General features: G+C 41.4%; 1 protein-coding gene across 1 annotated transcript in view; it reads right to left on the bottom strand.

The window, feature by feature from the left end:
• PAPPA2 (pappalysin 2) overlaps window positions 1–12,618 on the bottom strand; it is a 316,324-nt gene that overhangs the window by 35,788 nt on the left and 267,918 nt on the right. The window contains exon 20 of the mRNA XM_010813486.4: window positions 8,684–8,755. Coding sequence (XP_010811788.2) covers window positions 8,684–8,755 — 72 coding nt within the window. The remainder of the gene's footprint in view (window positions 1–8,683; window positions 8,756–12,618) is intronic.

Raw genomic sequence — 12,618 nt, 5'->3', positions numbered from 1 at the left:
CTTTTCCAATGAGTCAGTTCTTCACATCAGGTGGCCAAAGTATTGGAGTTTCAGCTTCAGCATCAATACTACCAATGAATATTCAGGACTGATTTCCTTCAGGATTGACTTGTTTGATCTCCTTGCAGTCCAAGGAACTCTCAAGAGTGTTCTCCAACAGCACAATTCAAAAGCATCAATTACCAGTTATCAGAATCACAGTTACAAGCGATTGCAGCCCCCCACTGTGAGTGGTGAACCCTGAGGGAATTCAGAAAGGAGAATACCTGCCATCTTTGACTACACTAAAGCCTTTGACTGTGTGGATCACAACAAGCTGTGGAAAATTCTTCAAGAGACGGGAATACCAGACCACCTTACCTGCCTCCTGAAAAATCTGTATGCAGGTCAAGAAGCAACAGTTAGAACCAGACATGGAGCAATGGACTGGTTCCAAACTGGGAAAGGAGTACGTCAAGGCTGTATATTGTCACCCTGATTATTTAACTTATATGCAGAGTACATCATGTGAAATGCCAGGCTGGATGAAGCACAAGCTGGAATCAAGATTATCAGGAAAAATATCAATAATCTCAGATACGCAGATGACACTACTCTTATGGCAGAAAGTGAAGAACTAATGAGCCTCTTGATGATAGTGAAAGAGGAGAGTGAAAAAGCTGGCTTAAAACTCAACATTCAAAAAACTAAAATCATGACATCCATTCCAATCACTTCATGGCAAAAAATGGGGAAACAATGGAATTAGTGACACTCTTTATTTTCTTGGGCTCCAAAATCACTGCAGATGGTGACTGTAGCTATGAATTCAAAAGACGCTTGCTCCTTGGAAGAAAAGCAATGACAAACCTAGACAGCATATTAAAAATCAGAAACATTACTCTGCCAACAAAGGTCCAGTCAAAGCTGTGGTTTTTCCAGTGGTCATGTATGGGTGTGAAAGTTGGACAATAAATAAAGCTGAGCACTGAAGAATTGATGCTTTTGAACTGTGGTGTTTGAGAAGACTCTTGAGAGTCCCTTGGACTGCAAAGAGATCAAATCAGTCAATCCTGAAGAAAATCAGTCCTGAATGTTCATTGGAAGGACTGATGCTGAACCTGAAACTTCAATACTTTGGCCACCTGATGTGAAGAACTGACTCATTGGAAAAGACCCTGATGTTGGGATAGATTGAAGAGAGAAGGAGAAGGAGATGGAGATGACAGAGGATGAGATGACTGTATGATATCACCGACTTGATGGACATGAATTTGTGTAAGCTCCAGGAGTTGTTGATGGACAGGGAAGCCTGACGTGCTGTAGTCCATGGGGTCACAAAGAGTCGGACATGACTAAGGGAAAACACAGGGACACTGGTTCCAGATCCCTGAGGTGCATATCAAAGGAATGACTTCAGTGAGCCCAGACTCTTGCATCGCCCCATACAGAGAAAAGCTCTAAGTTCCTTGGCTTGGGATATCTGGTTCTCTTTAATGAACAAAAAAACTTTTTAAAAACTTCTGACATTCAAGCTACCTGTCTTTTGTTGCAGAGCTTCTACATAACCTGGTTCCTCCCTTTGCTTCCTCGGAGCAGTTCTATCAGGGTTATTTGAGATCTGCCTCCAAGGCTTGAAGTTCTAAAAATTTCCACATAATAAAACATAACTCTGAACTTTTAGGTTGTATGTGTATTTTCAGTCGATAACCATTAGAAATCTTAGTGGAGAAAGGCCTTATAAAAAGAGGAAAGGGATAGAGTTATTTATGGATAGAATCAGGTTTTATTTGCTCACTGCTAATTCTTATAACAGTGTCAGACTTTATTTTGGGGGGCTCCAAAATCACTGCAGATGGTGACTGCAGCCATGAGATTAAAAGACACTTACTCCTTGGAAGGAAAGTTATGACCAACCTAGATAGCATATTCAAAAGCAGAGACATTACTTTGCCAAGAAAGGTCCGTCTAGTCAAGGCTATGGTTTTTCCAGTGGTCATGGATGGATGTGAGAGTTGGACTGTGAAGAAAGCTGAGCGCCGAAGAATTGATGCTTTTGAACTGTTGGTGTTGGAGAAGACTCTTGAGAGTTCCTTGGACTGCAAGGAGATCTAACCAGTCCAATCTAAAGGAGATCAGTCCTGGGTGTTCATTGGAAGGACTGATGCTAAAGCTGAAATTCCAATACTTTGGCCACCTCATGCGAAGAGTTGACTCATTGGAAAAGACTCTAATGCTGGGAGGGATTGGGGGCAGGAGGAGAAGGGGACGACAGAGGATGAGATGGCTGGATGGCATCACCGACTCGATAGACATGAGTTTGAGTGAACTCCAGGAGTTGGTGATGGACAGGGAGGCCTGGCGTGCTGCGATTCATGGGGTCACAAAGGGTCAGACACGACTGAGCGACTGAACTGAACTGAATTCTTATAATCTCAGCATAATGATTAGAAAGCACCTGGACAGATGAAAGAAACTGTAGAATTTCCATATTATTTTTATAAGCAAGTAATATTTCAATTGTCTGCAAACCTGGATTACAAATGAAGACTCAAAAGAGCAGTACAATAAGGAAAAGTACAAAGTAAATCAGAAAACGGGTGTGGTTGGAAGAGAAATAGGGAAAGCCTATGTCACAAAGGAATTAACAGAGTGAGAAAGTGGCCCACACAGGAAGCTGGAGAAGACAAAAGGAGCAAAATGTAGAAAGCCCATCAGGCTGTCACAGCCTGGTTCTGCAGGAGACTTAGACAAACATAAATTCTCATGAATTTTGCTAATCTAGAGGAGGTTTTACAATTTGCATGGTTGTGCTTTTAATGTTTCTTTCTTTTCTTGTTTTTGGAAAGCAGAGGGGGAAAAACACAATGGTTTTAGTTTTCAATATGAAAACCTAGTCCTAATTAACATTTGCAGTCCAATTTTCAGAGATTTCAGCTGGAGGATCTAAAGTCAAGCCCTGGACCCAAAGGGGACTCTGGACAAACCTAAAGCCATGCCCAGATCTCCAGCCTGGTGCAGAGATTGCACAAAACTGGCAGAGACATTCACAAATAAATCTCAAGGGGACTGGAGTTTGGCAGCCAGTGAGCCTGTAAGACAGTTCCAATGTAAGCTAATTTTCATTTTTTTCTCTGGATTTTAGCACGTCTAACACATATTTAGATTTAGATTTGTGTGAACCCACACAATTCCTACCAGAAGTGGAGTAGCTATACTCATTATTGGCTGTTAGGTCATTATTATTTCCACCCTAATTAACTCCTTTCCACTCAGATACTGAAGAACTTGGCAAGAATGTAAAAGAAAAGTAAGCTCATATGATTTGTCTTCTGAGAATCAAGGGAGGGGTTGATTATTATGTCTGATTTGTAAACAGCTAAAATGTGGCACAGAGAAGTTTAATTGTTGGCTGTTATTTAAATGACAAAATATCAATGAAAAGGAAATAAAGAGAAGTTAAACAACTTTGCAATCACACAGTGCCTAGAGTGATAAAATCTGGATTGGAACATTTGGTTTTCTGAATACAGGTATCCTCAAAAAGACTCACTTTTCTCTTTTCAATAAGGAATTTATAAAGACATACTCAGGTGACTGTTTTTCTTTTTTTTCTCAGAAAGATCAGTAGCAATTCCATGAGTTCACACTTCAAAGATCAAGTTCTGGGCATGTATTAAAAAAATGTTGTGACTAGTGATGAAAAAGGCATTACTAAAGCACAGTAATAGAGATAAACCATACAGATAGAAAGGATAAAAGTTCAATAAAAAAATGGCTGAATAGGGGTTACTATGGGACCAAGTGAAGGCTTATATTTTTAAACCTTAGTCCGAAAGGACCACACATCAGGTAGAAACCCGTAACAATCACAATCACTTACTTCTTGGGTATTTATCACATGTAGGCTAACCTGTGAGCCTCTCCCACCCCCATCTCCCCCCACCCCATGATCAGAGATGCAGAATGGTCAGAGATGCAGGCAGGCATTCATCACCCAAATATAAAGCACATCTCTGTAAAGGGGCATTTTAGTCTGACTCTAGCTCCTCTCTACCCCTCTGGGCTTAAAGTTTGGGGAAGAAGAAAAGGTGCAATAAAAACTTGATTTTCATGCCATTATTTCTACCCCATGTATTATATATAGGCCCCCACATCCTAGAGGTACAGCAGGAAACCCAGACAGTGCCATAAGTGATCCTGAAGCACACTGACACAGCTAACAGGGCTACCATCTGGAATACGAACAACAAACGAAGGGAAGAGAGAAGGCCAAGACGACACAGAAGAAAGAATCTAAGGAATGGTGGAGCAGATGGAATGAATTAGTGATGGAAGCATTGTTGATATCAGCTACCAAATGTGTAAAAACAATACAACTGCCCACCTACACTTAAGTAAATGCAGTCAGTGAATAAGAAATAAAGGCTAACCAAGAAGGCCACAGATCTGAACTGGAGTTCGTTAAGAGAAAGACTCATGGGTATAATCAAGTTCAAAATGTATACAGAAGGGAAAAGTCCCAGTAACAAGGGAGATTTGCAGTTATTTCTGAAAAATCATCATGATCTACATTCTTCTGGGGCCACTTTGAAGGCCCCAAATGACACCTGGCCCCAGGTCCATCTCCATTGTTTACTGAACCTGGTATCTGATCAACAAGTTTAAAAGATAAATTGTATCCATCTAACTGTAAAGCTGAGGAAACAGTTCAGAAAAGTCAATGGACTTGTCCAAGAAGCATGTACCAAGGGATGAAACTGAGGTTGAAGCCTGCCTCCAGACTCCTGACAGCCTCCCTCGGCTCCTCCAGGCTGCCCTCGTTGCAAGGCTCTCCGATTCTAAGCATCACAGGGTTGTATTCTCTCCTGGTCCTTCTACTCCTTCCCTACATTTCTCTCCACTGTGCTACTCTTCAGAAAACTGATACTATCTTTCTCAATTTGAGATGCTCAACTCTCTCTGCTTGCCTGTGAAGGGGAAGAAGCAGGAGTCACTGAAGAGTTAGGCCTGTGCTTTTCAAGGAAATAACACACATCCTATCACTGCTGCTGCTGCTGCTAAGTCACTTCAGTCGTGTCCGACTCTGTGCGACCCCATAGACGGCAGCCCACCAGGCTCCCCCGTCCCTGGGATTCTCCAGGCAAGAACACTGGAGTGGGTTGCCATTTCCTTCTCCAATCCTATCCCTAGGAGCTCACAGATTGTTGGAAGGATGGACCTGTCATATAATCTTGAAATAATGTGATAAGTAAGATGACAGTCATTTACAAGGATATATATCAGAATTTATAGGAGAAACAGTAGCATGCCCAGAGAAACTTACTTGAAACATCCCCAAAACTCTTTAAAAATTTTCTACAGTTTATTGGAAGCCTCTAGAACATCAATTAACCATATCCATCTTCAGTATATAATAATACTCATAAGACTTATGGGTGTGTGAACTGTTTCTTGAGTCTTAATATTTATATATTGTTTCAATAAGATCCCATCCTTACATGCTGATGTATATTGTTCCTTAGCCAATACTGCAACAAATATGTTACATTACATACAAATTACACAGCACCTTAAAATCAGTTATTTCACTTGATTCTCACAGAAGTTTTGAGACAAAGCCAGACAGATACTGTACGCAGTTAACAAAGGTAGACTCAGAATTTGAACCTAATTCTGACATCATTCTGCTTCGTCCTCCTGCATGGCTCCCTTTTTGTCCAAAAAGAAAGAGCACAACTCTACAAGAACCTGCAAAAGGTTGAAGAGAGACTATCAGAAATTGTAAGCCAAAATGGGTGCTGCTGGGAAGCACAATGAACTTGCAAGAGATACATGCTCAAAGAAAAAGTAGAGCCAAAATGTAGCCAATGGGCACTCCATGTTAATTATCCTACAGGAAGTAAGTTAGTCCTTTCTATCCAAAGGGAGGCTGAAGTGTGGCCTTTATTTCCTTTGCATTCCCTAGAGAACAAGATGTTCTTAATTTAAGTGGAACCTAGGACTGTACATTTTGTTAGAATTCATAAATATGACTTTTGGGAAGGAAAGAAGAAAAGGAAGGAAGGAAGGGAGGGAGGGAGGGAAGCAGGAAGGGGAAAAAAGACAGAAGATAACACTTATATGATCTGACAGTATTATGTGTTCATGGATGCAATGACCACTCACTTCAATTATCACCCCACAAAATGAGGAAAACCCTCCCCGCTACAATAGGTCAGGAAGGTTCCCTGGAAAAGGGATAGGCTACCCACTCCAGTATTCTTGGGCTTCCTTGGTGGCTCAGATGGTAAAGAATCTGCTTGTAGTGTGGGAGACCTGGGTTCAATCCCTGGATTGGGAAGATCCCCTGGAGGAGGGCATGGCAACCCACTACAGTATTCTTGCCTGAACAATTCCCATGGACAGAGAAACCTGGCGGGTTACAGTCCATGGGGTCTCAAAGAGTCAGACATGATTGAAGGTCTAAGCATATTTTATATATTTATATATATATATACACACACATAATTATAATTTATTTACATTATTGCACAGCAAAAACCAAGACAACATTGAAAAGCAATTTTCCTCCAATTAAAAAAAATTAAAAAGTAATTAAAAAAAAAAAGAATAAAAAGCACAGATTGATGGGCCCCACCCCCAGAGCCTCTGATTCAATAAGTCTGGGATGGGGCCTGAGAATAGGCACTTTTAACAGGTTCCTGCTGCTGCTGCTAAGTCAGTCGTGTCCGACTCTGTGCGACCCTATAGACGGCAGCCCACCAGGCTCCCCCATCCCTGGGATTCTCCAGGCAAGAACACTGGAGTGGGTTGCCATTGCCTTGTCCAATGCATGAAAGTGAAAAGTGAAAGTGAAGGTTCCTAGATGACGCCAATTGTGCTTATCCATGGGTCACACTTTGAGAACCCCCGGAGTAGGGGTACCAACAGGTGTGTGGTGGTCAGTCCTCGTCTGTGCCTGATAGTAGTTGGGTGGTGGGGGGTCATAAGAGGGAACACAGTTTTGTTCTTCATCGCATCAGCAAAGGAGCTGAGAGCAGCCTGGGATGCTCTGGATACCACAGCATGCGCTGGGTTCAGTGTGGAGGGAGGACAAAGTGGGAAAGCTGTGTGTTGTAACCTTCTGGGAAACACCGAAGCCAGCTCCAGGGCCTGCTGTCTACCCTCCCTCTTGCGATCATGCGTGGAAGCACCAGAAGGGAATTCTCAGGATACCTTTGATCTCGTCCCAGTTCTCCAGTCTTCTGTCTGTTTATCTCCCTCCTTCCCTGGCCTCTTCTTCCCCCTTCTTACCCCCTGCTTGGGGGATGAGTCACTCCCCCTCCTCCCCTCCCCACTGCCATCTGTTTTTCTAATGATGGCAGGAGATGAGCTGTTTTGCTGGCTGACACCGTAACAAAGCACACTCCAAGCTAGCGTTTCTCCTGATGCACTCTCCCCACGCCAGTTTACTGGTATCATTTCCCCACCCAGTTTTCTCTTTGTCTCAAACCCCACCCTTTTCCCCCCTTTGGCTTCACATAGATCCCAGTTTCCCAGAATTAGATCAAGAGAAACAGAGATACAGAAGAATGGAGAGAGTTGGGTGTTTATGACTGGAGGGTGCTGAAGTCAAGGGCAGTTAAACAGCTCCCTCTGGCGCTCGAGGTGCAGCCAGAATTATCGAGTGTTGCTGCTAAGTGGCTGAATTACTTCCAGTGAGAGGTCTGGATAACAAAGGCTGTTGTGACTGAGACTAGAGTACTTGTATTTGTTACTGGCTATTCCCTGGGTACAAGAACGTGTGTGTGTGTGTGTGTGTGTGTGTATACATGTCAGGATTCCTTTGTCATGCTCTGTGAGCAAGGCTCTACCTCATTCTTGACTCTTCCTTGTAATAACTTCTCTTAATTTAGTCAAGGAATTCACAACCCCCTAACTTACCTCCTGGTAGGGGGATGCCCTGAGTGAAGACGTAAACAGGATTTCTTGAGTTGGTAAAAATCTAGTTTGGGTTAATCACCAGTGGACTACAGGTCCTCCTCAGAGGTTGCAAACTGAGATGCCTGTGTGACCCCGACAGTTGATGTCAATGAGAGAAGCCCAGGAGGTGAGAAGCTACAGGGAAAGCTAAGGACGGTGTGAACTGGAGGGCAGCGGCCCTTCTGGCATTCTAGCTGCCACTCAGATCCAGTTAATTGTTGCCATAGTTGCCAGATATTCTTGTTTTTCAAGAGAAAAATCTTTGCACAGATTTTATATTTATTTGGTGTATGTAAAATGTTACCTATACACATACGAATTTTGTGTGGAAATCCCAATTTTTAAGCATTAGCAACCAAAACAAAATTTTTTTTAAGACACTGCCCTGGCCAAACCCCTGTCTGTGGGCCATCGAGCTGCAAAACTCTGATCTAACTAAGCTCCAGTGAGGCCCAGTTAGAGAATCCCAAACCATAAATCATTCTGACTTGCGTTTAACTTTATTTTTTATTAAGTAATTTAAAATGGAACCCTGGAGATTTTGCCTTTAAAAAAAAAAGGCAAAATCAGAAATCCTAATATCTGTAATTTGGGGATTATGGAGCTACATGTAAGAGATTGAACAGAGGGCACTGGAGCAGAGAAAGGGCAAGATACTGAACCAGAAGGACTCAAATCTCTGTGAGTTGAGCAGAGCAGAGAGTGCTGGTCTGGGTTTGAGGGAGGGGGGGTACCTTACCTCGCAGGACTGGATGCAGTGGATCAGAAGGGGGTCTGGGTGCCACTGACGCCGCCCAGTACACATGATGCTCTGAAAGGGAAGAGGGAAAGAACAGAAAACCAAAGCTGAGATACCTGGTCAGTGAGAGGAGGGGCAAATTCTGAGCTTACTCCATCAGCCCAACCCCCTCCCTGAGGAACGAGCCCCAGTCAGGCTGCATGAAGAGGTCAAAGGCAGCTGCCCAGTCCTTCCCTTGTAACTGCTAATCCAGCTGGATAGAGCCAAGGTAGAAACTCTTAGCAAAGGGAAGTTTTCATCCTCTTCAATGTCTTCACCTTCCCAGAGCTATTAAAATTTCCAGGGTGGTGTCAGTGTGGTTAAAAAAAAGCATCCTCATGTTGAGGTTTGACAGAAAACAACAAAATTCTGTAAAGCAATTATCTTTCAATTAAAAAATATATAAAAATTTTAAAAAAGCATCCTCAGTACTAAAATGACTTTATTTTGGCTCTAGGCACAATATTGGTCCCACTTGTTTTGAAATTTTAATGTTGCAAGAAATTGTGAGATGGTTGTGTTGATCAGGAAGCACCATGGAGTTTTAAAGGCTGAGAAATAGAGCTTCATCAGAAGAGCCTTGAACTAAAAGTGGATTTCGGGAATCCTAGATCACTAGATGTGAGTGCCCAAGAGAGGAGTGGAGGCCAAACAGCACTCTGCAAGTCATTAGCACCATGTATCCCCTCCCTGTGAGAAATGAAAGAGGGTCTACGCACTGCACATAGACGTTCAATGTGAAACCACCAGCGTGGGCCAACTTCGGAAGATAGTGAAGGACAGGGAATCCTGGCGTGCTGCAGTCCACAGGCTCACAGAGTCAGACATGACTTAGTGATTGAACAGCACAACACCCCAACACTGGGACTCAAATGGCACCAGCACTAACTGGTGAGAGTGTAAAAGTGTGTTCCTATGTTCCTTTTAAAACACTGGTGACTCCCTCTAAATCCCAATGGCCATTTGCTAATGTGACTTTTAACAAACGGTTATCTGCTCTTTGTGAATAATAACAACTCATGTTCATGGAGGTTTTTTCCCTTCTAATTTTTGCCTTTTACACTTTCAAAAGATACGCTTCAGGAAAAGAGAAAGTCCCATGAGAAGTTTCAAAGAGAAAAAGAGATTCTCCCTATAACTGGCTACTCATCCAACCATTTGCGGACCTTCATATGCACATTTTAAATTCAGTACAACAGAAATTCAGGGAAACCATACAAAAAAAAATACACTGTGAGACATGAGTTTTACATTAAATAGACCTTTAGTAATTGAAAATTATACATTCTAGAATGCTAAGACTGGAGCAATCAGATTGAAGACATTTTCATATATTAACCTGCAGGTATATAAATATATACCTCACAGTCAGTTATGAAAATGGGAATCTGTTTTTTCTGGAGTTATGTTACTATAAACTAAAAGTCCTGCTTCACAGTTTCCAAAGAGAGGAAATAAATACTATAAATCTTAAAAAAACCTTGATATTCAAAACTCTATACTATAATAATATAGAAGATGACTTTGCTTAACTTATCATTGTGCTAAAAAAAAAAAGGATTATTAAATGTATACAGTCATAACTTGATATCCACAGGGGATTGGTTCCAGGACCTCCACAGATATCAAAATCCAAGGATGCTCAAGTCCCTTATATAAAATGACATACTATTTGCATATAACACCCTATGTATACTTTAAATCACCTCTGGATTACTTATAATACCTAAAACAATGTAGATTCTATGAAAATAGTTGCCTGAAAGCAGCAAATTCAAGTATTTTTTTTATATCTTTCTGAGTTTTTTCTCAATGTTTTATCATTAGATAATGGTAATGGCAAAACATAATAATTTGAACAGCAAATACACGGCAACTCTGTTCCTTCTTGTTCATTGAATTCACTAAGGACCCCCAGGTCGCACCCTAGTCAGTCAGTCATTCAAATCAAATGTATCAGTAGCTAGGGGCCAGAATCCCCAGGGAACACGAGAGCTCTGAAAATCCTTCGGTCCCCTCGCTGCCTCAGCGAGCTCAGAGTCTATGGGGGAGGAGGCAGCTGGAAGTCCATCAATTTCTCTACACGAAAGGAAACAGCCTTAGCATCCTTGCATGATGACTATAGCTAGAACTTGCCAGAACCCTCTGACTGGATCAGTTTCTCTTATGCCCTTCATACCTTCTACTTCATCCATCACCTTCATAGGCCAGAGCACTGATCTTCTAAACTGAAAAATTCTAAACATATTTTGCAAAGGAAAAAAAAAAGGAAGGAAAAGAGTCTGTCTTTACTTTTAACTCTTTTTCCCAGTGCTATTTTCTGTTATTACTTCCAATTTATTTTTTACCTTTTTGTATTTTTTTTTTGGCTGTGCCATGTGGCTTGTGGGATCCCAGTTCCCTGATCAGGGATTGAACCCAGGCTATAGCACTGAAAACCTGGAATCCTAACCATGGAACTCACCTACATCTTTGTATTTTTACATAATTTAATTTTATTACTATGTGATATATGTTCACTGTATAAAATATACACGGCATTAAAGGATACACATCTCCCTCCTACATCTGTTCCTCAACTACCCAATTTCTTCCATCCTATTTTTAGTTCTTGTTTATATCATTACAGAGATAGTCTATGAATATACATATGCATATTAAATTATTTCCTCACACAGGTTATAAAATACTGAAATTTTATTTAGTGCTTTATTTTATTATTGTTTGTCTGATTATCTTACTTGATTTCACTTCATAATGTTTCTTGGTGTTCTGTTCATTTTATGGTACACGGGATCCTGCATTCTATTGATTGTATATTATTCCATTTCATGGATTTACCCTAGTTTAATCACACTCATATTAATGGGTATTTAAGTTATTTTCAGTCTTTTGCTCTAACAAACAAGGCTTATGTATAAATCATTTCATACATGTGTAACCACATCTGTAGAATAAACTCATGATAGTGGAATTGACAATAGCCATTTCAATGATTTTTAAAATATTCTATGATTCAGTCTTAAGACTAATTCAGAGTGGCAACCTCTTTAATCTCTGTAAAAACCACATCAGTTTCTGGTACTTGTGTCACATACTTTGTAGACTGCAAACCCTTGTGAATAGATGCCGGGACCCAGCGTGAGGAACTCCGCCCATGACAAAGGTCATGAGGAAGGACGGCTCGACATACGCAAAGGCGGGATTGAGCCTGAGGAGTACCCCTGGAAATTCTACAGCATCTACCCCCAAAACTAGAGTCTGCCTACTTTACTACTTTGTGCTCTCTGACTTTACGGGGGGCTGTCCCCCACCACCTCTTTCGGAGAAGGAGTTAACTTAGAGCACCAGTTAGTAATAATTCCTGGGCGTGATAGGAGTGTTTCAACCTACAAACTCCTCTGAAGGTTCTCTAGCCTGCCTGACAGGCTTGTCCGGCCACATGTGATTGTTCACAGCCTCCCAACCGTGAGAGGCACGAGATGCTGTAAACCTTCTAAAAATAGGTTCTTTAGAGAAGTTAGAAAACTATTAGTATAGTATAGTGGGCTGATTAGAAATTGTATTGGTGAAGGGTTTTTCATTTGTTGAGCCAATGTTTGCTGCTAAGTCTCACATCCCCTGCCCTTATATACATTAATGAATATATAGAAGATATAAGTATTAACTTTTGATACTAATCACGTTAGACCTTAGGCTAAGCAAATTCTTTCCTTAATTAAAACCCACTACACCCTCACCCTATAGGAATGTAACTTTATCTGGTACCTTCGGAAGGTGGCATCTGTTTTAAGAATACTCACCCCTGGAGAAATAAGTGTTCTGGTTGACTGACCACTGTCACAAGGAGAGGGTCATAAATTGTCAGCAGGCCCCCTGGCCAAAAGATGATGTAA

This window comes from Bos taurus, chromosome 16 (assembly GCF_002263795.3).
Source record: "Bos taurus isolate L1 Dominette 01449 registration number 42190680 breed Hereford chromosome 16, ARS-UCD2.0, whole genome shotgun sequence".
NCBI classification, from domain to species: Eukaryota; Metazoa; Chordata; class Mammalia; order Artiodactyla; family Bovidae; genus Bos; species Bos taurus.
The sequence above is the reverse complement of the archived record's forward strand: the minus strand, read 5'-3'. Positions and strand labels throughout refer to the sequence as shown.